This window comes from Ostrinia furnacalis, unplaced genomic scaffold (assembly GCF_004193835.3).
Source record: "Ostrinia furnacalis isolate ACB-3 unplaced genomic scaffold, ASM419383v2 OfSCF7521, whole genome shotgun sequence".
NCBI lineage: Eukaryota > Metazoa > Arthropoda > Insecta > Lepidoptera > Crambidae > Ostrinia > Ostrinia furnacalis.
The window spans coordinates 204,185-231,850 of NW_021137760.1; the positions used below are offsets into that span (position 1 = coordinate 204,185).

At 37.2% G+C, this 27,666-nt stretch overlaps 1 protein-coding gene across 1 annotated transcript in view; it reads left to right on the top strand.

Annotated features, from left to right (window-relative positions):
* The window catches only part of LOC114364953 (ubiquitin carboxyl-terminal hydrolase 8-like), a 35,084-nt gene that overhangs the window by 2,463 nt on the left and 4,955 nt on the right, over positions 1-27,666 (top strand). Inside the window, exons 4-7 of the mRNA XM_028321309.1 lie at positions 8,636-8,751; positions 24,937-25,025; positions 25,915-26,051; positions 26,554-26,632. Coding sequence (XP_028177110.1) covers positions 8,636-8,751; positions 24,937-25,025; positions 25,915-26,051; positions 26,554-26,632 — 421 coding nt within the window. The remainder of the gene's footprint in view (positions 1-8,635; positions 8,752-24,936; positions 25,026-25,914; positions 26,052-26,553; positions 26,633-27,666) is intronic.

The window sequence follows — 27,666 nt, forward strand, 5'->3', positions numbered from 1 at the left end:
CAAGGTTTTCCACGATGAACGGTCCTGCGCTGCCCGCATCCAGGCTCTTCCCGCGACCTTTACCAGATCGTCGGTCCACCTAGTAGGAGGCCTGCCCACGCTACGTCTTCCAGCCCGTGGTCGCCACTCGAGAACTTTCCTGCCCCAACGGCCATCGTCTCTACGAGCTATGTGCCCCGCCCACTGCCACTTGATTTTAGAAGTAAATTAATCAGATTAAAATAGAAGGGTTAAGTGTCGACTCTAGGGCTTTCCAATGATGACAGATAATAAAATAAAGAAATAAATAATTTAAAGAGAGAGACCCAGAGTTGGGGCAGAAAAGTTCTCGAGTGGCCAACACGAGCCGGAAGACGTAATATGGGCAGGTCTCCCACTAGGTCGACCGAAAGGTCTGGTGAAGGTCGTGGAAAGTAGGTACCTAGAAGTGGGCAGCGTAGGACCGACCGTTGTGGAAATCCTTGGGGAGGCCTTTGTCCAGCAGTGGACATCATTTGGCTGAAACAAATACCTACCTTATCAATAGACAAACGTTTTATTATGGAGGCCTATCGGTTTGCTAAAGAAGATCTGTAAGCTTTCTGCATTAATTAAAATAATCTGTAAGTGTTAATCTTCTTGATAGTGCCACAACTTTAAAATAAACAAAAATATGACACGAAAATCTGAAAAACCTGAGAACAACGAACATATTTTCTCAGTATATTTCACCCGAAATCTTATCACCCAAACATTATCAACACACTTACTTGAGTTCATTCTCATTGAGGGCACCATTTCAAAGGGTGTCTTTTTGGCGTGTTAAAAATTTATTGTATCGTAAAAGTCTCCGTTGTTTGCTATTCCGGCTCGGGAATATGACATTACAGTGTTGATGTTGTGTAATGGGACAAGGGTTGTGGAGTTGCTTATTTTTCTTCAGTTTACTTACCATGAGTTTACGTTAGGAGTGCTCGCTAGCGAGTGCGTCAAAAAATCTATGAAGTTTTAGTTCTTGAAATTAGCCGCTAAGGGCGCTTAACAATCTGTCATACATTCAGTGTCGCTAGCGAGCATACTGAAGTATGAGAGCAGTGGTGGTCCTAGGATTAAATGCCAATACTAGCATGGAGGAAACAATAGAATATTTTAAAGAGTGGCACAAAGGGTTTAAATTGGCTTTACTATTGATGATGATACAATTTAATCTTATCGCAAAGTACAGTCATCGGCGTCATCAGACTTTACACGCTCAGGCGTACAATATCTATTCTAAGAATACTTAGTCGAAGGCACAAGGCTAAACAATTTTAGGTCTTATGGAATGGCAATAAGGGCGATTTTGCAACAAAAATATACCTGTCGCTATAACTGACACTAAACGGGGCTGTTTTCTAACGTTGTTTCCGTATTTTCAAATCTATCCATCTCTTTTGCCCGTTGCAAGACACTTCCTCGAGCCTCAGTGATAGATAGACCTCAAAATATAGAACCAGTATTAGGGAGGAACCCCGTTGCTTCAAATGTCGAGTCGATAGTCTCACCAAAAATATAATGTAAGTCCCAGTCAATGAAATATGCTAACACTTATTTCATCCTTTTTCCTTCTTCCATCATGTTCATAAAAAGTTTTTATTAAATTAACTTGTTACTAGGGCTTGATTTACGCCGGTTTCGATAAATAGTACCTACTAGAAAATTATATCAAAATGAGTCCACTACTTTTAGTATGAAAAAGTACTTGTACACCCTCGCGTTTACATTAATGTTTTTTTTTTCAAGTTTTTAATTGCTACCACAAAGTCGTCTATAAGTAAGTCGAAGTAGTGAATAAGAAATGAACTCACATCGACTATACTACAGTTATAGCAATTTAAATCTCCCCTTTCCATCAGCAGTCCTCTAACATGTTTTATTAACGGTTCCAAAGCCCCGTCAATCGTTCTTGTTAAATCAGTTCCCAAATCAACATCAGCGAGGCAATAGCGAACCTTTTAACGCGTATATACCCACTACTGGGCCGTCAAGCCCCATTGTATCTCCGGAGACACCTGGCAAGCTAGAATAATAAAGAGTTTTACAACGCTTCAAAATGGGACTTTTTCCCGCATTTCAACCGCTCCGTGCACTTAAGGGATTTGAATATCTTATATGGAAGGTTTTATCTATACCACGCAACTCTCAGCGAGAATGAATTCGGTCTTATTTTAAGTTCTAAAACAAATCTATCCAATGTTTTGGAGGCGTGATTGACGTTTTTATCGGAGGCTTTGTTTAGTTCGTGGCGTGGATTTTCGATGTATTTTCAAAGTTGTTTTGTGCTTGAAAGGGATAAAAGGTATTTTGTTGACACGTTTACTGAAACAATGCTTGATGTAAAAATATGGGTAGAGTACTTCACTTACCCCGTTTAACAATAAGCTTTGTGAATAAATTTTATACTCTAGACTTTTTATACCTACTATACATAGAACTATGAATAGGGAGTAGAAGGTATAAGAAAGTAGAAGGCATATTATTGCCGAATGCATATTAAATTGCGTTATAATATACCGTAGCAGGTACCTACACTACATTATGTTTTATGTCACGTACAAAAGTCTCAATGTTGGTACTTTTAAAGACCGTAAAATGTTTACAAACACATTAAATTCAAAATAAAAATAAGCTTCAAATAGAATTCTAAAACGATCATTTTCTTATTGCCCATTTAATCTGAACGATTCCAGTTGAAAATCGAAGGCAATTCCGAACGCAGATATTAAACGTTCAGCGAACTCGTGAGGATTTTGAATTTCCTGCAGTTGAAAACATAATTTAATGTCGTCGAGTTATTTCAATTTCGTATAAATCGCAATCGTATGGGTAGGGCGAGTTCTTTACGGCCCGCCCCGAGACTTAGCCGCGTCTATGTGAAGATTGTGGGAAAATAAATTTCGCAAATGGAATGAGACGAGCGTCAGCGAATAATCTGGAAGCCCGCCCTTGTTCCAGCACCCTTTGATGTCACGGCGGGTGTGCATCCACATACATATTTATAACCCAAAAAATGACTACGCCAATCACATTTTTGATTGTCTCCCGGATTTTCAAGAATTTTTCCAAACTGTAAACCATTTGAAGTCCTGCCGACCGTATAATTAGTTAAATGAAAGTGCAACGGAGAAAATTCTGAACTCTTTTTATGTCGTGCAACTTCAGTTGGAAGTTCAAAGAAAAAGTTTTAATTTTCGTCTCCCGTTTCGTTGATAGGTTTTAATTTGCCCATTTTTTGTGGTAGCTCGGATAAGATTTTTTGTTTTACTTGCACCTAATTGAAATGAGTTTTTACTTTTATGATTGCTTGCATCTACGTTCAGAATTTAAATGATAATTTTATTCTACTGATGACATTTCATCAAAAGGTGACTCATGTAAAAAATTAGATTGTACAGCTACCTACTACCTACTCGTTATGTTAATATGAAATCTAAATTTTAGTGAAGAAAAACCGCGTCGTAGGGAAAAAAGTCAAGTCACATTTTTTTGCCAAAATGTTGTTTGCAAAATTTGGATCAGTAGTCAAAAGGTAGGTATAGAAAAAACTACGATGGCCGCCTCGAAAATGGAGCTAAGGCCCTTATTTGAATATTCTATGACTTATTTGCTTCACGTGGTCTTGGAAAGGTTTTCGATAATGATTTTTTTAAGGAGAAGATGCTATTTCGTGCCTTAAATGAATATCGTAATATAAAAAAGTTTTATTTCTTTCAACACGTTTCAGATTCTCGTAACAATAGACTTATGTTCGTTTTCACCATCAATTCCTAATTTTTTTAGTGACCTCTGTTTTCATAGGGGTCTCTTAAAAATTAGGGATTGATGGTGAAAACGGGCATTACTTACTTAATTTATAGGACTCCTATTTCATTCAAGTAACAAATTAACATTCTAATCGCAGTGATCGATTCAACTTTAAACTTACAATTAATACCACAAGCGGCAAACATGGCTTTCGCTGGAATCAACTTCACTCTTGATGTCAAAGTTTAGTTCCTACCCAAAGTCCAACCAGTTAGAACTTCGTCGATACGCGTGCTGTTAATAGAACATTTGGCAAATGCGCGCTGCATCCTGCAAGTGATTGAAACTCCATTGTGTGAGTTACATTCTAAGTCGGGCTAAACGAGCTTCCCCTTAATACACCGCTTAGTTAGGGACTCAATCAAACAAGAGCTCCGCGAATTTAAGTTCACCTCGGATTAAGCAGTGCCTAGTGCTTATAAGATTTGCTGGTGGATTTGTATGAGTTAGGGTCTGGAATATGGAAATAGGGGTATGTGATTTTTACATTTTTATCCTTTTTGTATTGTATTGACGATAACACGTCAAGCTAAATCAATAATGTAGTTACGTTTTATGTAAGTAGTTGTAATGATATGTGCGATTTTGCATCAACAATGTAATTGTAAATTAATAATCATGTTGAAAATAAAACTAAGGTTACTGAGAAAGAGTTATTAGCAGTTATTCTATTTAAATTGGACTGGGTGTATATTGAAAAATGTAATTACTTGAGCATATCTAGATACGTTGTTTGAACTTGTCTGGTACCTACTCTTATTGATGAATTTTGATGATGATTTAAAATAAATTTTAAAAAAAGTAAAAGTATTTTATTTGCCAACAAAAGATTTACAGTTTATCAGTAGTTTATCTAGCGACTGCTGCACTAAGCTGTGCTTGTCAAATGTTATTTTATTTCTACTCCCATTGCAGCGCTAATCAGCCTGGAGCCTGTAATCTAGCACCATTACTATGAGCCTTAATAAGTGACCATTGATTGTGTAAGTACTAAACTTTAATGGAATATCAATCCAAGACGTGCTACTAAAAGCATTCAACTTGACTCCGCAACAATCTACTCGTACTCGTATATTCAGCTGAGGTCGAATCTGACGAGATTTTGAACGATTCCTGGCCCAGATCCAGGAGTCAATTAACGACCGTTCCACGACTTCGGCAATTACTCCTCATTTACGCTGGAATACCTGGAGTAGGTGTTCAGGTGTTGAACGACTCTTCAGCGTTTTTGGCGCGAGTCGCCGAAGCAATTTGTAGGTAGTTCGCGCCGATCACCGTTGCTTGTGCAAACTGTTTTGAATAATTGGATTCGAAGTCATTAGCAAGCGGTGAAAATCCTGGATAAACTATTTGTGTTTCCCAGTGATGAAAAATTCCATGTTATTCCAATCCATTCCAGGAATTATTCCATTTTCAAGTAATTTTGTGAAATGTTGTTTAGCAATTAAGTATTCCTCTTTCAAGATTGAAATAACTTTAATGTAGGTATTAGGTATTTATATTTGCCCTTTACGATCTAGATTTGAATATTTAGGTAGTTTCTCATTTAAATATTCGGTAAGTTTACATAATTGAATGTTTAAGGCTTACCTACAACAGCTGCTACACTGAAAAGTTTCTTTAAATAGAAATACATACAAGAAGAAACATCCAAAAATCCTATGAAACTTTCGCATTATTTTAGGGTGAGGTAAACTCCAAAATGACATGTTTTTTTTTCCAAAAAAAGTGTAGAGTATATTCCAATAAGCTCTTCATCATTTCTATAGGGCACGAAAACAATATTTTCATCACAACTGACTTGAAGCAACCAATGCATTGGTTACCTTATTATCAAACTTGCCAAAATTTCTCTGGCAAGCGAACAAAACCAAATCGAGGCATCCACAAAGGTGGAGGCAGGTGACCTCGATACGATATTTTGTCAATAGAGTAGGTATTATCTCACTTCGAACAAATCACAAAACCATATTTGAAGATAAGTTTGACAAATGAACAGAAAACTATTGTAGCCGATCGCTGATATTCAATATTAAATTGTTGCCACAAAAGGTTGTAAGGTGACCCTTCTGTAACCTATATTGTTTACCTTCGTCCATCGTGATTTGTGATTATGAAACTCAAATTGGTTAATAGAAAAGTTATTCCATTCTATTAGTTGCTTGATAGTGTTTTATTATTTACAAGCTTTTGTCCGCGATTTCGCCTGAGTTATAATAAAATGTAATTAAGCCAAAATAACTAAAGTTATGTTGTATCTGATGTATAAAACCTAACATTTTAAAGTTTTATCAAAATCCGTCCAATAGTTCAGCGTGAAGTACAATCAACAAACATCTATCAACCTAACAATTTCGCGTTTATAATATTAGATCTTTTTTTAATGCATAACAAGGCAGGCATTTGACCACAATCGCACCTGATATTAAGTGGGATGCAGTTTAGGATGGTACACAACTGCCCTGTAAGTGCCTATTCACTCTGGCCCGGATAGACTATAGTCTTCGGGATCTCTAAATGATAATATGGTAACTATGGTTTGTATTACTCTCTAGTGATGAGTAATGCATTAAAATGCTACAATATTATTCCTTTTACGAATTAATTACGTCATTAATTTCAATTTTGCCAATTAATTATCAGGAGCATCGTCCAGCAACTTGCGGGTGGCAAGTTTGGATTTACTACGTCGCCATATGCCGCTAATGTCTGCCTTGACGGCAACTCGGGTGATCTATAGTAAGGCGTCATGGACCCCGACTCCTCAACTTGGTGGGAATTCCGCAAACTTGTACCTGTCTATTTGTAAGTTCGCAACTCTGCAGCAGATATGCTGTAGCTGAAATTATTTTAACAATCTTGATATTAGGAATGGAACTGCTAGTGACGTCTTAGTCTGAGGAAACTATGAGTTTGTTAAGATTATTAAGCTGTTTTGAGCTAGTTTATCCAAAAGCTCAGCTGCTATGGAAGTTAATGCTGGACAATTGAAATGATGATTAACTAAATTATTACTATTGCAAGTATTTTTAGGTGTATTTGTATTGAAAGACCGCCATAGTTCAATTTGATTTACTTCTTGTATTCGGTTCGAATTCGGTCTATTTCGATCATCGCGATGTTTCAATTAACCAGTTTAACATTAGATTAATTCCCTTTTACTAGGGTAGAATAGCATTTGTTTTGAAAATTGGCGTCCATAATTTTCTGAAATTGGCATACTTAATATTCTTTCTTTCTTTTTTCAGCCAAATGACGTCCACTGCTGGACAAAGGCTTCCCCCAAGGTTTTGCACAATGAACGGTCCTGCGCTGCCCGCATCCAGGCTCTTCCCGCGACCTTTACCAGATCGTCGGTCCACCTAGTAGGAGGCCTGCCCACGCTACGTCTTCCAGCCCGTGGTCGCCACTCGAGAACTTTCTTGCCCCAACGGCCATCGTCTCTACGAGCTATGTGCCCCGCCCACTGCCACTTGATTTTAGCAATTCTGCGAGCTATGTCGGTTACTTTGGTTCTCCTGCGGATCTCCTCATTTCTGTATATATACTTAATATCCTTGCTTAGAATACAGGTGCAGAGTACACTTCAACATACTTTTCATTCAATTAGTAAATACAAGTTCATATTATTTTTCTATTTACATAACTAGATATTACACTGAAATGCAAGGGTAAACGCATTAAAAGTTTGCTCTATCAATAATGTGTCGTCTTGTTAATAAGAAAATAATGTACACAAGTACCTATTTATTTTACTCTATTCAAGTGAAACGGAAGCGAAGTACTTCCTTCGTAATGCTGAAGATATTTATATCATTTACTTATTAAATGATTCACGTTATGACTACAGTGTACTCGGAATACAGGACACTGTTATCAGTTAATGATAACAAGTTATATATGCTTCGCACTTTTATTTTGGGTTAATGCAGCGTGTTAAAACTATTATTTTTATACAAACTGTATGCCGACTGATTTATTTAATTTACACATTGAAATGTTTTAATTCACATTTATTAATGGAAAGGAGTTGTTGCTTTAGAATAAGTCGCGTACTTAAAAGTTGAAGTAAATTCATGAAAGAACAAATAAATACATATACAGATTCTTGAGTTTGTTTATGAGTCATAGATACATGTGATTCAATATAGGGTACTCAATGGGTTTCGGTTAAGTCTAGAGCACTGTAACATAAAAATAGTATGCCCATTGTTTTACTTTAATTATCAATTTTTATAAAAAATAAATATTAAGTACCCAGTCATTATCTTTACTTTATCTTTGCTACACAGGTCAAGGTCAAGTAAGTAATATGTATCTTACTGTGCCATTCGTTGACGACATAACATTTAAAAAAAAATTATATTGACGTGACTAACAAAGCTGCATTTGACACTCAATGCGAACAAAGAACTCTTAGGCTGAGTTGCACCATCTAACTTTGACCGTAACTATAACGAAGATTATTGGCGTTAGTCAAAGTTAAAGTAAGATGGTGCAACCCAGCCTTAAATCATGTAATGCAACCATGTTCAACGCATTAATAACTAATCGATGATATCACAGTACTTACCCATAGGATGATATTGAAGCAGAAAAGTGTGTATTTGATGCAATAAATTTGAGACTCCAGTTTGCCCACAGCTGGGCCTGTCCCTTCACCCCTTCCTGCACCGGCCATCACTATTTCACTATCACTTTCACAAATAAAAAACTAAGAAAATAGTGTTGTCCACTCTCGCACTCGATTGAACCGTAACTGGGAGTTATCGCTAGATAACGATTCATAGCTAGGTTATCTGTGTTTGCGCAGATAACAACGTACGAAAAGATAAAGCTTTTGAATTGCCACACCTGTTTATTGTTTTAGACACCACGCAACGCGCCATTTGGTGTTCTTTGTCCGATTTAGAACAGCTTCAAACTAACGTCAGTGAGGGCGCCACTTCTAAACAAAGCTGTCAAAAATCAATATTTTTTGTCGTCGTTCGTCATGTAATGTAATCATGTAATAACTATCACAGTACTTACCCATAGGATGATATTGAAGCAGAAAAGTGTGTATTTGATGCAATAAATTTGAGACTCCAGCTTGCCCACAGCTGGGCCTGTCCCTTCACCCCTTCCTGCACCAGCCATCACTATTTCACTATCACTGTCACAAATAAAAAACTAATAATTATAGTGTTGTCTACTCTCCACTCGATTTAACCGTAACTGTGAGTTATCACTGATAACGATACATAGCTAGGTTAAATCGGTGTGTGCCCAGATAAAAACCTACGAAAAGATAAAGCATGAATTGCCACACCAGTTTCAAATAAACGTCAGAGAGGGCGCCACTTCCAAAGAAACCTGTCAAAAAATAGAATAAAATTTTATTACTCATTTTTTTCTTTGGAAATACTTCTAATGGAACTCATAATAAGTGCTTACACAACATCCAGACCTTAATTAAAATACCTTGATATTACAAACTTTACATAAGCTGAGTTGTGCCACCTAACTTTAACAGTAACGGTAACCTAACCTAAACTTTAAACCTAACTTTAAGGTTTAAATAAGATGATGCAACCCAGCCTTAGAAAGTAAACCGAACACGTAATGCAGTAAATAAAAATGGATAGTTCAAATTTTACGATGATCATAAAATTCAATATTAGACTATTCATTTCATCCATTATCTATTCTTTTTATTAGGACTCTGCTCTTGAGAGTAAAAATTTCATTTTGAACTCCGTGTATTTACTTCTTCCTCATAAATTTAATCTCTCTACAAGCAAGCCAGTAGTCTTGGCATTATTTTCACTCCACATCACATCTGACATCCGCGAAAATATGTCTGGAATTCTCGTCTGGATTTTTGCACAAAAAGTTCCTGAGACTGACGGACGGTCTTTACCAAAGGGGGCTTACTGGAAATAAGTATTCATTTGTTCAAAGAGTTACTCGCTGTCAAGGAATCATTTGGACCAGATAAATTGGGTTGTCTCTTCATCGTTTCTGCTTTGGATTGAGTCCTTGTATTATATTGAATTGTTTGAAGATTCACTTCTTCCTTGTTTCACTTAAAAAGGAAATACTTCCTTGTACTGATATCAAAATGTTACTATTATTTTATACAGAGTGTAATAGTCACAAACATTTATGTAGAATTTAGGCATTATTATGAAGATGTATTATTATTTCAGAAGGCACTAACAAATTAAGCTCAGCGCTATCAAAAGAAATCTGACTCCAAACTTGAAAACAAACAAGTTACATCGAAACAAAAATAAAACTTTTTATTTACTGACCATAAACCTGATACGAGACTGATAAAACATTTTAGAATGGTCCAAAACAATGGCCGCAAAGGTGCAACTGATCCATTTAACCGCGATAGCACCCATAAAAGTGTTTAAATGAATTATTAATAAACTTGAGCCTTTTTATTTCAGAAGCGGGTCTGGTTACCTGTTAGCAAAAACTTCGTACATACATCTGAAGAGCCATCTTAGCTGTCCAGGCAGAACATTCTTATTGTATCCGAGTTTTTTGCGGGATCATTCCGATTCTCGCAGCGTGCATTAATTTTGTAAGGGTGCGCCACTCTTATAATATATCAAGTCCTACGATATGGGATTCGACCGAAACGTGTTTGAAATCCGATAAACGGATTCAAACTATATAGGAAATGGCTGCGGCCAGTATAAGCTGTAAACATAAATAAGGAAGATGTACGACGTTTTGGAAAATCCCCACGCATTGGGTGTATGCCGTTAATCGAAGTCTTGCTTGGCATACATTTTAGAGTTGGTAGCAAATAAGTCTTTAAAACGTTCGCAATATGTACTTATTTAGATCTTGTAAAGCTAGAACGGACACTCTTGAGCCCAAAGCATGGCTTTATTTGGAGGGGAATAAATAACATTATGTAACTAGATACTGCCATTAAATACTTTGCTTCACTAATGGTGAAAAAGAAAATTTGCGAATAGTTAAAGGAAGAAAAGGTACGTAGGCTTGTTTGTATCAATAATTTAGTTACTGCGCTAAAATCCGTAATAAACTTTAATTTAATACAATAACAAGAACTTAATACATAATAAATGGGCGGGCATCAGCCAAAATTAAGAGTAATATTTCACCCAAATGGACTGACATACACCCAACTTAGTTGTTTCCGAAAACATCGTTGGTAAAAATCTCGTCATAATTATAGTCGTAAAAACTTGAAGCAATAGTTCGGACGTATAAAATGGCTGTAAAAACTTCTGAACCAACCAGAGCCAGGAACAATTTATAGGCGTCTCGGTACAAATAAAATCACACCGTTTATTCCGGAACAGGCCGCAACAGGCCCTTTATGTAAAGTTACGATTTGCAAATTTACTTTTGCCTTTAGGACCACTATATTATTTCGTTACGGTGCTTTCTGTTACTTTTTGGGAGAATTTATTTAGGTCTTACTTAAGCTTTAAGCGTTGTACTGTATGCGTAAAGAGACCGAAATTAACTTTGAACCTTGAATTAATATACGTTTTTTGACCATAAATCTAGCCTTTAAAATTAAGGGTATAGAACTTATTTATAACCCACATAAAGAATAATAAACTGGTAATATTTCGATTTCTATGACACCATAGAAATAAAATGACGTGTGTATAATCGAATAGTAAGTCAAACAGAATATTCTACGAAGTAATTTAAAGTAATCTGTGATACCACAATGTTTTGCTTTATATGTGAGACTGTTTGTTCAAAGCTGTATTGACATAGAAAGGTAGGCGTGCTTTAATTTCAGAGAAAGTACAGTACAAGTCCTTGCAATCCTTTCTTAATTTTTGTCCCCATGTGCAGGTATTCCTGATACAATTCCTGATACTAGTATTACTAGCTATTAGCAGCTTACGAAATAGTAAGCATTTCAGGTCAGCGGATCGATCTTATTTACAATAAACTCCAAGACGCTCAGCTCTCAGACGCTAAACTCGGGCGAATGCAAATCGTGCAGAACAACGATGTTTATTGGTATGGAAATAGCGCCGTATTGGTTCATCAGCACTATATTAAACTACCTCAATGACTTCCTTTGAATTGACTGCTTAGATGAAAGATCAATCCCTTTCAACGGGAATCTAGAACAAACACATTTCAAATATTAAAAGCTGACTTTCACATTATTAGAAAATATACTACTGTTAAATTAAAAAAATTAACTATAGGCAAATTCAAATTCGAGTCAGTGCGAGTTATGCTAATACAATTTATGTGCATAACATTATTATTATTATTTTTTTCATCACTGATGCTTGCAAATCATGTCATGATGTTATGTTGCGAAAATAGATGAGTAGACATGTAATGATAGTTCTTAAAATAAATGACTGCGGTAAAAATATTAAAATATCCACGATAAGGACTTTTTCTTTATAACCATTTCCTTAAAAGGTTTGCCATGGTCGTAAAATCCATGACCGATAGCTCAGGTCGGTCGCCCAAGACGCTAAAAGCCTTGCAAGAAAAAAGCCATACCCATTTTAAAGACTTGAGCAAAGCAAAGCATAGTTCAACACAGGCTGCGTTTTCAATACGGCTCTCCGTGCACTCTCACTTGAAATTAATCTGCAAGAAGCCACTGCGGTGACTATTTACAAAGCGTCCCCGGAGCGTATTCCCCCTTGGCTTCCCATTCTGCTTGCGAAATGTACTAGGGCTGATGCCCTTGGTGAGGGAGCTAGGTGGGCTGAGAATGCTTTTGTTAATGAAAATTGTGAATGAAAAGCAATCAGCGAAGAATTTTTTGCGTAAATGGACCGGCTCTTGATCGAAATCATCTTACCAGGAAAGTAAAAAAGTGATCTGTGATGAAGCGAGCTAACGCAGAAGATGTTTATGTATTCTTTAAGAATTTATTTCGGGAACTATAGGAGTTCAAAAGAAATTCACTATTCGGGTGTTTGTTATAAAGTTGATATTATAACAAGACAAAATCTAATTATGTTAAAATTTGTTCAAATTCAGACAATGATTTTCATCATGCTATACCATTCGATTCTGATACAGAACAGCAAAGTTCTAAACTACATGGAGAAGTCATATGAAATCAATATGTGCAAAAATAAGAGGTATAAACTACTTTAGCTACTCCTCTTTATTTGAAATGTGATATACCTACAGCTACACTTTACAAAATTATACCTTCTTACATAATGTGGAGTGTAACAATTATTTAGGTCACAACTCTAATGTCATACGTAAGAATATAAGGCCTAGAGACGCAACCATTCAATGCTATAAACTATAAATTACCTATTCCAGAAACTACTAGAAAGATCGACAAAAACCCAAGCTTATCACGTAAATACTAGCTTCAAAAATTTTTCATCGCATATATTATATGATCCCAAGTCGAGGGTCTTCAAGATTTAGTTATATCCCGTCAGCCGCAGCCCTGCACGCTCGTAGACATGAGTAAATAATTTCCCTGATTACCGTGCGCCGTCTTCGTGCGGAGTCGTCGACTCGACCCGACAAAAATATTAAACGCAGTATTCAGAAGGCGAGCGAGATTGGGACGCGTTATTCTGGAAGTTTCTGGAAGGTTTACGTCAGTGCGAGTTTTGGATGACGTTGTCAGTATTATTGAATGATGATATTCTTCGTTTGCCTGTTTCAGCCAAGGATTTTCACAACGACCGGTCCTGTGCTACCCGCATCTAAGTAAGTAAATTCAAATTCAAATTGTTTATTGCATGTCACATGGGTACTATGTACTATGGGTACATGGGTATGGTAACTTCCCCACTGAAAGAAAACTTGCGAGTATTTTAAAACAAGAGTGTTGACCGGTTTCGGTCTCTGCAAACTATGGACATGAAAGTCCATAGTGGGTTTGAAATTGGAACATTCATTAATTTTAAAATGATAAGCACAGGACCGGTTGTGGAAATTCTTGGCTGAAACGAATGAACAAAGTTTTCTTTACGGGCTCTTGAAGATTTATTCTATGATAATATAATGACTAGGGTTGCACTTGCATCTCAGGATATAGCATAAATTAAATTTATTCAGAATAAGACCCCAATCCAAGGTTTCGCGACACGACAACTTTCAGCAATTGGTACCGACAGATATTACTCGAACAAATTGATTTTCCGTTACCTATTCCAGCAGCAGTCATTGTGCGGAGGTGAACTCACTCCGTTCGCTCGCTCCGCTCGAATGCATCGCAAATAAGTAGTAGCAAGAAAATAAGGTAAAACTTGGGTTCTCTGTCAGTTACTTCTATATTATTTAGATGATTATTTTTTAATGTACGGCGATCTTGAGATGCACGACCTGTCATTATTATAATGATCGGATTTATACCTCCAGAAAGTAGTAGTAACGTAATAATAACCTAAGAGGAAAGCGTAAGCTTTTCCTTAAAGCGCCTTAAAGGCCTTCTTTTAGTATACAATTTTGATAAGATTACTTTGAAATAAAATGTATCCATTCACATAATATTTCAAAAATATAATCACATTTTGTATCGAGAGCAGGTAACTTTTAGTCAACAATGATCGCGAAATCCAATAGCCATATAAACCTTTGTCCGCTGGTAATTATTTATTTTTCCAGATACATATTTCATCACTTTTTCACGCCACGGTTTTGTTCGCCAAAACGCACACGGCGTGAATTTAACTCCAATTTGACCGAGCCTTTTTGAGAGCCGTTGTTGCAAAAGAATCGTCGGTTTGAAAAATAGGACATGCCAAATAAATATAAAACAGCCCAACAAAAACTGAAAAGATGGAAACATCCATAAAACGTAAATTAAATTGCGGTTCCCATCGGACTTTCGCTTGAAATAAAACAAATTAGAAGCTAAAATAAACAAATAGAGGCGCCCGCTGAGAAATTAATACCATTCGCAGTGGTAAGTGCTATCTATTAATTTGTAGTTTGCTGAATCATAACAAAGGATATTAGACAAAAGGCACTCTCAACTTTGAAATGGAATCAAAACATTGGCTTGATTAACAACGGCTTGCCATAGAATCCAGACAAAATGAAACAATATGATACAAAAGTCAGATAAGACTTATAAATATGCCGCTGTCATGGTATGATGAGGGTTACTGTCAACATCATAATTTGTGAGTAGATATTGTTTGAAATTGTTCTAGTATTAGTACTTTAAAATGTAGAGATCAGATAATTTGGAACGTAAAATCACCAGAGGGCTGAGTGTGAGTTGACTAGCGAACGCGTAAACAATTAAGGTTAGACCAGACCAACGCGTGCAGCTGGCGTGCACGATGACGATGGCGATGGCGACCAGACAGCGTGTATGAATTTGTAGCGATGTGTTTACATCAACGCGTCCTGTCATTGGTCGCGGCGATCTATGCAGCGTCTGCACGCAGCGATCAGCAATCATCGCGACATTTGTCTCTGTGACATTTCTGTTTTTTAAAATCGATGTAATAAATAGTAAGTAGGATCTGTTAAAAAGTTTTTACACAATTAAAAATGAATTATTCATAACATACCACTAGTCTGACCTACTTGAATAATAAAAAAGGTTTTAGAATAAAGTATCAATATCAGAATTTATTTTTATGTAATAAAGAAATTATTCTAGTTTTCTCGAGAACCTGCTTCTTCAACTTAAACTTACTTCTACCACTAGAAACACCTAGTTGATCAAAACTGATGTCTTTTTGTATGTTTGGGTTATTTATTATTAAAGACAAAAAATGTATTTGGACTATTATGTACTTTGTGGTTTGGGTGCATAATGTAATTTCCTTTGCCTTAAAAAAAGTAAATGTCAAGATGACTGTTGCACCAAAAATGAAAATTGATTTTGATAGATGTTGTGTTGAGTTCTGTGTAGTTTTGTGCGATTTAACCAAGATTTAACGATAAGAACGAAAAAAGATGGATTGGTTATAATCTTACTTGCCCACAAGGATACTGTACGAGCACGTCAGCATCGACCGCGACCTACAACATGCTAGCCGACTGGCCCATGAACCCTGAACGAACGTGCGCACGTGCACCGTAGGCACTCTACACCGACGGCACATTGGACTGGACACATTGAATTGTGTACATTATGTAAATCTTGTATAATAATATAGGAATAGCATAACAGTAATAAACCAGATATCAACCGTCCGCGTTGTTTCATTTACCCCACTGAGGCCAAGAAAGCCTTAGTGCAGTCCTCCTTCCTATCAAACCTTTCTTTAAATCTAATTAAAAGGTATTGTTAGGGCTCTAGGGACTACAAACGAAGCCAGAAATATAGCTTGGTTATGAGTAACCAATACCTACTACCTATACCGCATGTAATCCTGTCTCATTCTATAATATATGGCCACCTGAATAAACTTGAGTGAAAAAGTGTTTCCACTGTCTCAATTGCATCAAAAGCTCCAAACAAATCATTAAATTCAGTTTCCATTTTGCCGAATAGGCGTGATTGACAATATGCGGGACAGTTGTGGTGACAGTGACAACCTGCACGCGCAGTGATCGCCATCGCGGTCGCGGCAGTGTGAAACAACTTTTGCACGCGCAGTGGTCGCCATCGCCATCGCCATCGCTGCACGCGTTGGTTTGTCCGAACCTTTACATTAAATGATGTTTGTTCTCCTAACAATAAAATAAATGTATGACGGATTGTTTGTACATTTGTACAGCTCCCCTAGCGGAAACTTTCAAGAACTAAAATTTTCCTATATTTTTTAACGCGCTCACTAGTGTGCGCAATTGATGTAAACTCACACTAAGGCTTCAGGTGTTAATTTTTGTATGGACTGAAAGTAAATCGAATCTTTCATCATATCAGCTTTGTAAAATAGCTTTACGAACTCGTACTCTCATTTTGGATTGGCCCACGCGCGTCACCCAAACGAATTTACCTTAGCCTTAATTCTGCAAACACGTGCACTTATTTGAGCCAATATATTACATGTCTGGCTGTGCTATTAAGAGGAATAAAGCTAACGTTCAGAAGACATCGCTTTGTATGTATAAGGGAATTTGTGCACAGGTGGAGAGCACAATTAAATTGTGCAGGGGCCGCCGTCCGAGGAAATGTAATAAACGAGTTGCCTCCGACCAAATATTTAGAGAGAATTTTCGTGGCCTCACTGAGAGCGAGCAATTTTAGATAAATGTGTTATTTTCTTCTTATTGTCAGATTTAGGCACTTACAAATAATTCAAATCAAAATTTGTGTTTGAAACAAAGGCAAATTGAAATTGTTATGAAAAAAAAAAGTTATTATAATGCTCTTCTAGATGACTCTAGTAAATAAAAAATGTACTTTATTTTTCTTGTTAAATCAAATGCAAAGATGAAATTGCATCTCGTTATTTTTATTATACTTTCATTAACAGGCATATACATATTTTCACATTTATGTAGATGGTATAAAATTCTTTGGGACATGCTTTGACGAAAAAATTGATGAAAATATGTAGTTAAATTTATTTACAGAGGTCGAAGAAATCTAATAAACGAGTCGCTCCGTGCCAAATATTTGAACAGCGCCTGCGGCTTTTTCAAGGGAAATTAAACTGCTGTTTGCATGGGTTTACTGCAATGGGTCTTTCAAGGGGAGACAAAAGTGGTGTAAGCTATCAAAGCCGTTGAGTACGAAAGATGAAGTACGATGTGGCATCTTATGTTAGTTGTGATAGATTCATTTAATACTAGCTTTTGCCCGCGGCTTCACTCGCGTGAAATTTAGTTTGTCACAGATCGTCATAAATTATAGCCTATATGTTATTCTGGGTTATAAAAAAATAATACTGTAAAGTTTCATTAACATCCGTTCAGTAGTTTTTGCGTGAAAGAGTAACAAACATCTAGACATCCAAAAATCCAAACTTTCGCATTTATAATATTTTATGTAGGATTTAAAAAAAACAAATACAAACCTATACAGATGACAACACAGAATATACATGTTTATATCAAAGTCGACCATAATCACAAATGCATAAGATGTGACGGAGAGATTCACGTGTGATCGTCTGTTAATACGTGTGCCAGTTATTTCAATTAACATAAAGGACGTATTAAAACTACTTATGCTATGCAATATTTGCATGCACTAACCTATATTATACATGATGTGATGTCTCAAGCATGAGAAAGTTAGCAGGCTGGTTAATATACATTATTTACTGTAATGGACCCGTGACCCGTAAACAATGTTTGTTAAACTTCAGCTCCCTTGTTTTGTTAATCTTAAGCCGAAGACGAGAGATGTAAGTTAGTAAGTTACACATCAAAACTCGGAGTGTTTGAAGTTACAGCCCGGTGACATGATGCAATTTGACTACGTATGGAAAATAGATGAAATAAAACTCTTTCAGTCTCTCATGAAAAAAGAAGATCGGGGTACAATTAAATCCAAGTTGAAATATGTGATTATTAATTTGTTTACAAGAAAGATAAAAAAATAATTGCGCCAAGGTGTGTCTATCTTCAAATTTAGAAATAATACTAAGTAGAGTTAATCGGAAGCATCATGTAAAATCTTTTTTTGTTCGACTAAATACTGAACAAAGTACTGTCTTATTTTCAGTTTTAACCGAAAGAAAGTAAAACATATTTTTGGTTGGAGCTTTCAAACAGGATTTTATGTCAGTTACTAACCGCACTAATATGTGATATAAACGCCAATAGAAACCAATAATCAGATTATTGAAACCACACTACGTGACTATCATCCACACGCGTCCAGTGAAGCCCCGTCCGACGCGGTTGACCGCGGCATAGTAACGTATTCGCACGCTACCCCGCCCGTCGCGTTACCCTGATTCTATTAACACAACAATTTCTCCAATCTCATACAATTGTCTTATTTTGTGTCCCTCACATTCCTATTTATATAAGGCTCGGTGGGTTAATTAATTTATTCATCTTGCCTCCGGACTTTTACTCCGGTTGGTACTCGTTGTAATGAAGAAATATTATGCTTTCCACGTGTAGATTTTGATATACGGCCGCCGAGATNGCACAACTTAAAATAATTACGTTTTTTGTCGGTAAAAACGTCCTGGTGACGTCACTTAAGCATTTTTCTTATACTGCGTGCGGTCGTTGCGCGTGCGCACAAAGGAATGAGACCGCTCGGACACCGAGCCCACAGCGTGGTAGGGGTGGGGTTGCCCGCTCTTTTGTTTTTTACTACTACTACGCTGAATATTGTGTGCGGATTGGGTTGTCGTACAGGGGTACAAAAACAGCAAAACTGCAACGCTACAAGGCCTTTGTCCAGCAGTGGACGTCATTTGGCTGAAACGAACGAACTCATAGATAAGTTTCTTTTTCGGCTAGTTATTCGGAGCAATTTATTATTAACACAATGGACCTGTGTACGTGCCCTACAATTTTCCTCATTCTTGTTGACTATTATCCCCTTCCAATAATCCAAATAACACATGTCTCCAGGCTAGATATCGTTGAACTCCACGTGTTCTTTTGTTGGGTGTTTTATATCTTGGGGATTCGAGAATGCACAGTGGGACACTCGTGTAACCTCCAGACTCTTTCAAATGTACACAAAAGTGTTCATGTACATTGTGTTTATAAATACATACTCGTACTTCGTGATAATAATAATGAATGTATTTATTTATAATACTCGTATAGTAGAGTACGGGTGGACAAAGTAACATTCATGACACATTAAATTTCGAGCAACAATAACTCATGAAAGCAAAAATGTACCTATATACAGAATTTGGAATTAAGTCGACCTCAAAATACATAAATTACAACTGTCTACAGCATTTTTGCGCACGGGTTATGCATAGCTTATTTTTATTGCTTTATGACCTAGAATTAAGAATAACAACAAAAAATTGTTCTGAATTTGCTTTTATGTGTAAAAAATAGAAAAATTCATATCAATGAATGTATGAAACATGAACATAGAGATGATTCAATTTGTTGACAAATATATTTTTATCTTTCTTTTTTTCATTCTTTCTAACTATTAAAACATACCAAACATCCATTTAAGATTCATTCTCACAAGAGAAAATTTAAAATAGAATCCAAATATTTATTAAAAATGAAAAGTTCTAATTTCCTGTCACGTTCCATAGAAGATTTTTTGCATAAAAATCTAACCCTATCATGCTTTCAGTATACTGGCCTTGGTAACGTCGTCTCTCAAATCTCACTATATTTTGATGAAAGCGTGCCCCTTGTTCTTGCGAATAAGCCCCCATAATGCTAAATTTTAGCATACAAATATTCATTACAAAATTAATAAAATGTCACACTATTAAATTACATTACATTAGAGATTGATTATTTAGGAATTCGTCAATTGTATAGAAGACATTTTGTATGAGCCATTTTCGTAATGTCGACTTAAAACTAGTGTAAGGAAGCTCTTTCATGCAAGCAGGTATTTTATTAAAAATCTTAATGCACATTGCGTAACAATTTCTTTGAAAACATGCAGTTCTAGGTGTTATGTCTAATATGAGTCTATGTGGATTTCTTGTATTAGTCCTATAATAGTCCTTTGCTTCAGTAAATAGTTCGTGATTTGACTTTACGAATTTTGCTATCTCCAAAATATAGATGGAGGCTAGTGTTAATATTCCCATAGTCAAGAAGTGTGGTCTGCATGATACGTCAGGGGCAATCCCACATAAAGCTCTAACACAGCGTTTTTGAGCAATAAATACTTGCTTTGCTCCAGGGCTGTTTCCCCACATTATGATACCGTACCTAAGTGACGACTCTACGTATGCATAGTACGCAACGGTGGCTGTTTCTTTACTAGTTACTTTAGATAATTTGTACAACGCGTATGAGAAACCATTCAATTTGTTGCGTATTTTATCTGTATGTGTCTGCCAATTTAATTTGGAGTCTAGTGTAATTCCTAAGAATGAAGCCTGTTTTTTATAGCATATTAATTGATTATTAAAATTTATATTGTCATGATTCTGTTTTAAATTATTAAAATTAATTAGATTTGTTTTAGTCAAGTTTATCATTAAATTATTATCATTAAGCCATGAATTAAGTAATGTCAGTGTATTAATTATGTCAAGATTATGTTCGTCCAGAGATAAGGTTTTTTCTGTAGTGATTATGACCGATACGTCGTCAGCAAACAGAATGGTTTTATGTGTCAAGATATCTGGTAGGTCATTTATGTAAAGAAGAAATAGGAGCGGCCCCAGCACGCTGCCTTGAGGTACACCAAGTGGGTTACACTTTACCTGTGATTTACATATTTGCGTTACATTACATTTATCTAGGTATGTTATTTCTACAAATTGACGTCGATTATTCAGGTATGATTGCAACCATTTTAAGGTTGGTCCCCGAATTCCATAGTAGTCAAGTTTTGTTAATAGGCGGTCGTGAGGTACCAAATCGAATGCACTGGTCATATCCAATAATAACACCGATGTATGCTTACGTTGGTTGGTGTTTTGCAAAATTTCGTTTACCATGTCAAACATTGCTTGTGACGTTGATTTTCCCTTTTGGAAACCGTACTGAGATTTTTTTATAATATGATATTTATTAAAAAATGACATTAGTTTAAAATGCATGGCTTTTTCAAAAATTTTTGATATTACTGGTATCAATACTAATGGACGATAGTTTGTCACAGTTACTCTATCTCCTTTTTTAAATAGTGGTTTAGAAATTGAGAGTTTCAATTCTTCCGGAAATGTACCAGTTTCAAATGACAGGTTAATTAGGTAGGCTAGAGTAGTACTTAGTTCTTTTTTGCAAGCTTTTATAACCTTTGTGGAAATACCGTCATAACCTTCCGAAAGGGTGCTATTTAAAGATGAAATTATTTTTTCCACTATTTGGGCATCCACTGGAGTCAAAAATATTGTGCTATTTTGTTTTTGACTACTGGGCAGTTCTATTCTGGAGTCAGCAGTATTGGTCCTACTGGTGAAGTGTTCATTGAACACAGTGGCAATAGCAGTAGGATCAGTCTCTACATGGTTATTGTGTAAAATTTCACGTATATGTTCCCGTGAAATGTTTGCCGTAGTTTCACTTTTTATGACATTCCAGGTGGCTCTACATTTGTTTTTACTACCCAATACAATCTTATTATTTGAGTTTATTTTAGCCTTAGTTATGCATGCTTTTAAAAGTTTATTATATTTTAGGTATTTGATTTTATCGCTTTTAGATTTGCTAGTATAATATTTGTACCTATACACTCTTTTAGTTTTGCAGCTCTTTTTTAGACCTTTCGTAATCCACCTAGCTTGTTTGGATGATTGGTTAATGGTGACTTTGCGTATAGGAAAGCATGATTTGTAAAGTGTGCTGAAAATATCATGAAAGTCCCTGAAGGCCAAGTTTAAGTCTTTATTACAAAGTATATTAGAAAATGATAACTTGCTCAAATAATTTCTAAATTTTTCAACATATTCGTCACAGTAACAACGCTTGTATAAATACGTTTTCGTCGGTATCATGCCTTTATTTATTACTGGAAAGGTCAATAACTGTGCAGTATTGTGGTCGGAAAGCCACAACGTTAGAATAGACCCAGTGGCATTTTCGATATTACTGAAGATTAAATCAATACAAGATTTACCTCTCGTGGGCACAGTAATATGTGATTTTAAACGATAAATGTTCAGTAACTCAGATAACCGTTCCTTTTTGCAACTATTTTCGAGTGTGTTAATGTTTAAATCACCCGTGATAACAATTTTTTTCTTGGGATATTTAGTAATAAAGCTATGTAAAAGAAGTTCGAACCTAGAAAAGAACTGGTCAATATTAAATCTAGTTGAGGTGGGAATTCTGTATATGCAGACTATAATTGTGTTTATATTTTTTATATTGACAGAGCAGTATTCGAAGTTGTGATCAACGGCTAGATTATCGTTGCCTAGTTTTACTTTATGGTATATCAGTCCATTCTTCACCAGAATACAAACTCCCCCCCTTTTAGTTTCTCTAGAATAGTAAGCCGCCAGCGTATAGTTTTTTAGAAATAAATGTTTTTCATCCCCATTTTTCACAAATGTTTCTGTGAAACAAAGGACATCCGGACTATCAAAATTAATTTCAGATAAAGTGATCTCGATAATTTCTCTTTTAGATATTAATCCATGTATATTTTGATGGAGGATTGTAAATAGTACATCTGTATTATTCGGGACGAAAAAATGTCTTGTCTGTATTGTTAAGCAATGGCTGATTTACATTTGCACTCGCATTCTGCGTATTATTTACATCTTTAATGTTGGTAATCACTTTACACTTAGTTTTAAAATAAAATGGTATTGTACCCTTTTTAGGGGAGCTTATTGTATTACACAGATTTTTACTAATTTTATTAACATTATTTTTATCATTTATCATTTTTATCACATTTTTATATGTCAAAAACTGAGCTTTATACTCGTTATAGTCAATGTCTATACTTATTTTATTACACATTTTGTTTAAAATCAAAGAAGCTTTACATGTCAAAAGATCACAATATTCAATTAGGTTACACCTGGGAAAATGTTTTATCCACATTTCCATAGATTTATACATTTTATACTCATTAAAGTGTAAGTTACTCAATATAGGGACAATATAAATAAATGATTTGTTTAACAAGTATATTGCTGTACAGAGGTTTGAATGTAGCAAATGCAAGTCATTGTCATGAGAGCCCAAGCTTAAAATCACAATGTCATCCTTGGTCAAATTCTTTGCTAGATTTTCACAGTATGGCAGTACCTGAGAGCTTGATGCGCCTGTGAGTATCATTGCTGAAGTGTTGTATATGTCATTCCACTGACCTGATCTTGTTTTCTTTAGGACAGAGGAAAGTCCCCTTAGCTGCTCGTCGCCTATAATGTATATATTGCGTGTCTTTTCCGCTTCTTTAGATGATGTAGTGTGGACAGAGGAGCAATATGGGTTTTGCTTCTCTAGTATGTCAGATAGTTTCTGTGTTTGGTGTATAAATTGCTTGCTGTCATCCTCTTCTGTACAAGTAGAGTTCAATAATTTTCCAGATGCAGAGGTCTGGGATTCGATTCCCAGTGGGGGCAGATTTTTCTGTTCGGTTTGGTTGGTGGTAAGGCTTGTTCTAAGTCCACCACCATCTTAGCTAAATCTGTTGCCATAACAACAGGTAGGGTAAAAAGATTATGAGACATGTAGAGGCTCCTTAAGAGCAAAATGACGATTTGTAAGAACTATTTATTAGTCCAAACAAATAAAGAAATTTTGACTTTGACTTTGACAGCATTGTAGTGTTCCGGCAGTTAGAGGTAAGATAGCCAGTTCCTCCGTGGTTGAGGTTTCCGGGTGAAGCTCGCTTCCACCTTCGGCCTGATCGTCACTTACCATCAGGTGAGATACAGGCCAAGAGTTTCCTCGTTGTGAATAAAAAAATATACCATATTAGGGACTGAGCGACATTATCGGGATGGCGCGGCAGGACATCCTTTAGCATGACTAGACATCCGGCGGCATCCTCAAGCATGCCGAAATGTGGCTCAAATTCAGTTTGGTATACTGCCTACCGACGCATCCCCTCCGATCATCATCATCATCATCTCAGCCATAATACGTCCACTGCAGAACTTCCTTCGGGCCTTTTCAATGATTTCCATGTTGCCCGGCCAGCGCCTCCCTGCTAACCTTAAGCTCATAGCAGACTTAACAACTCGGAAAGGAATCAACACCGTATTGCCTTTCGCGAGCTAACCGCGAGGCGAGGCGTTGCAGTATGGAGTTTCATACAAAGAATACTGACCGTCTCGAGTTGATACGGTTACGATCCCTTTCCAGGTTGATAAATGTGCGATATATCTGTGGGTGGACGTCCCACGCTGCGTTTTCCGGTACGCGACCTCCACTCCAGAACCTTGCTGCCCCATCGGCCGTCAGTTCTGCATACTTTGTGCCCCGCTATGTGAGGGCCATCAATAATTTGCGTCATACGAAATTCATGATATTTGTTGTACTTATCACAGTTCACAGCTAATCACATTTGTGAGACTGATTACGTGCCCAATATTTTTAGTTTACTCGATTGCATACGATATTTTCTCTCGACTTCTAAGAAAGGTTCTACCTGTTGTGCGTTGTCCACAGACGTGCTCGAAGTGCGGCGTGCGTCGCAAGTGTCTGAAGTGGTTCACCGTGCACAAGTTTCCGCAAGTTCTCGTGCTGCATCTGAAACGGTGAGGTTCACTCATAGCGTTATTGTAGACTTAGCTGGACACTCACAATATAATACATACAAAAAACTGACAATCATTGGCGTATCTATGGGTTACTAGCTTCTGCCCGCGGCTTCACCCACGTGAATTTTAGTTCGTCACAGAGCCCTATATGTTATTTTGGGTTATAAACAATTATACTGTAAAGTTTCATCAAAATCCGTTAAGTACTTTTTACGTGAAAGAGTAACAAACATCCATACAAACTCGCATCCTACTTCCTACTGATATTATAAATGCGAAAGTTTGTGTGGATGTCTGGATGTTTGTTACTCTTTCACGCAAAAACTACTGAATGGATTTTGATGAAACTTTACAGTATTAATTTTTATAACCCAGAATAACATATAGGCTGTAATTTACGACGATCTGTGACAAATTAAATTTCGCGCGGGTGAAGCCGCGGGCAAAAGCCAGTTCATAATATTAGTAGGATTTTCAGGGTGGGCCATGATATGGCCATACGATGGATGGATACGGGATGGGGATAAGTATCATAGCTCTTAACTATCATCGAATCGAAAGCCCCAAAATTCTTGGGTTGAATTAATTGATAGATTCTTCATGTTAGAATCTGCCCTAAGATGTACATATAGTTCGTTCCAAAGTGACCAAAAAGTTGACAACCCAACCTTATTCCAATTGTAAAGCGAGGTTTAGAATAGAAATAAAACTTGCAGAAGTTGACTTTGCCACAGCTATTTACATACATAGTAGTAAACAGCTTGCGGTAGTTTTCTACAAAATTTGTAGTCTAAACCACGCTCTAACTTTTTGGCTTTTTGGATGTCACAAACTATTTGAGTATTTGGCGCTGACTGGATAAGCAATGACTGTATCTTATCTCAAGGTTCTCCCCAACCGAGCGCTTCCGCGGCAAACTGAACGTGCTCGTGGAGTTCCCGCTGACGGGGCTGGACATGGCGCCCTACGCCGCCGTGCGCGCGCAGCCCGTCTACAACCTCTACGCCGTCAGCAACCACTCAGGTACAGCGTACCCTACTGTGTACCCACCCAACCTTTGTACCCACGCACCCAACTTGTGTACCCAACCACTCAGGTACAATGTGTACAACCTCTACGCCGTCAGCAACCACTCAGGTACAGCGCACCCAACTGTGTACCCACGCACCTAACTTGTGTACCCACCCACCCGCTTGTGTTGTAAGGCGCTTTTCTTAGTGACGTAATAACAAGACGCGTCTGCGAACATCGTTATGTCTGGAGCGATCCGATGAAGGTCTATAATATAACTATGGTTAATAAAATGTCACTCCAAATAGATACCTCTACTTAACCTCCATGTGTGAACTTGTGTACCCACCCACCAACTTTGTACCCACCCACCCAACTTTGTACCCACTTGCCTATAACAAGGTGCAACATACTTTACTGTCAATTTGTCTACTGAAACTACATTTTTGTCATTGCAAAATGATACCTACCCCAACGACATAAGACGCCATACTGACTAGCTATTTGGTTGCAGGCACGACATACTCCGGCCACTACACAGCGTACTGCAAGCATCCGTACACCGGCGACTGGCACGAGTATAACGACTCCAGGTAAGGATATTATCATCATCATCATCATCATCATTGAGTCTCCACCATAGGAAGATGACCTAGGACTAGGAAGCGTGCCGTTATAAAATTTAGTCGATATTTAGGCGACAAATGCATGGGCTTATCGCCTAAAATCGATAAAACGATAAAAGTTTATCGTTGAGAGGGCTATGCTCGGTGTTTCTTTACGAGATCGAATCAGAAATGAGGAGATCCATAAACGAACTGACATAGCCCGACGGATTAGCAAGCTGAAGTGGCAGGGCAGGGCACATAGTACGCAGAACTGACGGCCGATGGGGCAGCAAGGTTCTGGAATGGAGGTCGCCTACCGGAAAACGCAGCGTGGGACGTCCACCCACAAGGTGGACTGACGACATCATAAAGGTAGCACGGAAGCGCTGGACGCAGGCCGCTACCAATCGATCAACATGGAAAGCATTGGAGGAGGCCTATATTCAGTAGTGGACGTCCTATGGCTGAAATGATGATGACAGATCCGCAGAGGCAAATGGAGGATTTGTCCTACACTCCCTACGCTGGCCAGACGGGTTGGGGAGGCCTGATGCTCGCTTGCCTCTTACGAAATCTTTGACTTTTTGAGCCGGACGTTTGTCGTCCATTTGCAACACTAAATTTAAGAGCCTTTATTGTTTTCTTGCGAGTGGTGGCTTCTTCTTATCGTGTCGACAACAAACCTACACAGTGTCATCCCAAAACTCCGCCACAAGATTGGCGTTGTCAGTAGCATTCATTAAATCCTCCTGGGTGCAGTTTACTACTACTACTATTTATTTTCAATAGACTGGCTAAAGCCTCGTCTCTGAGCACGTAGAATTTTGTCCAATGACCCCAAGCTACCCATCCTTATCGCTCGCGCGTAATTATGTTTCTGTCGCAGTGAGTGTGCGAGCGTGATAGCAACATAATAACGCGCGAGCGATAAGGATGGGTACGGTACCGACGTGCTCGGAGACCAGACTAATATCAGAATATAATATTTTTTGAGGTCGTCATTTTATTTATTTCTTATT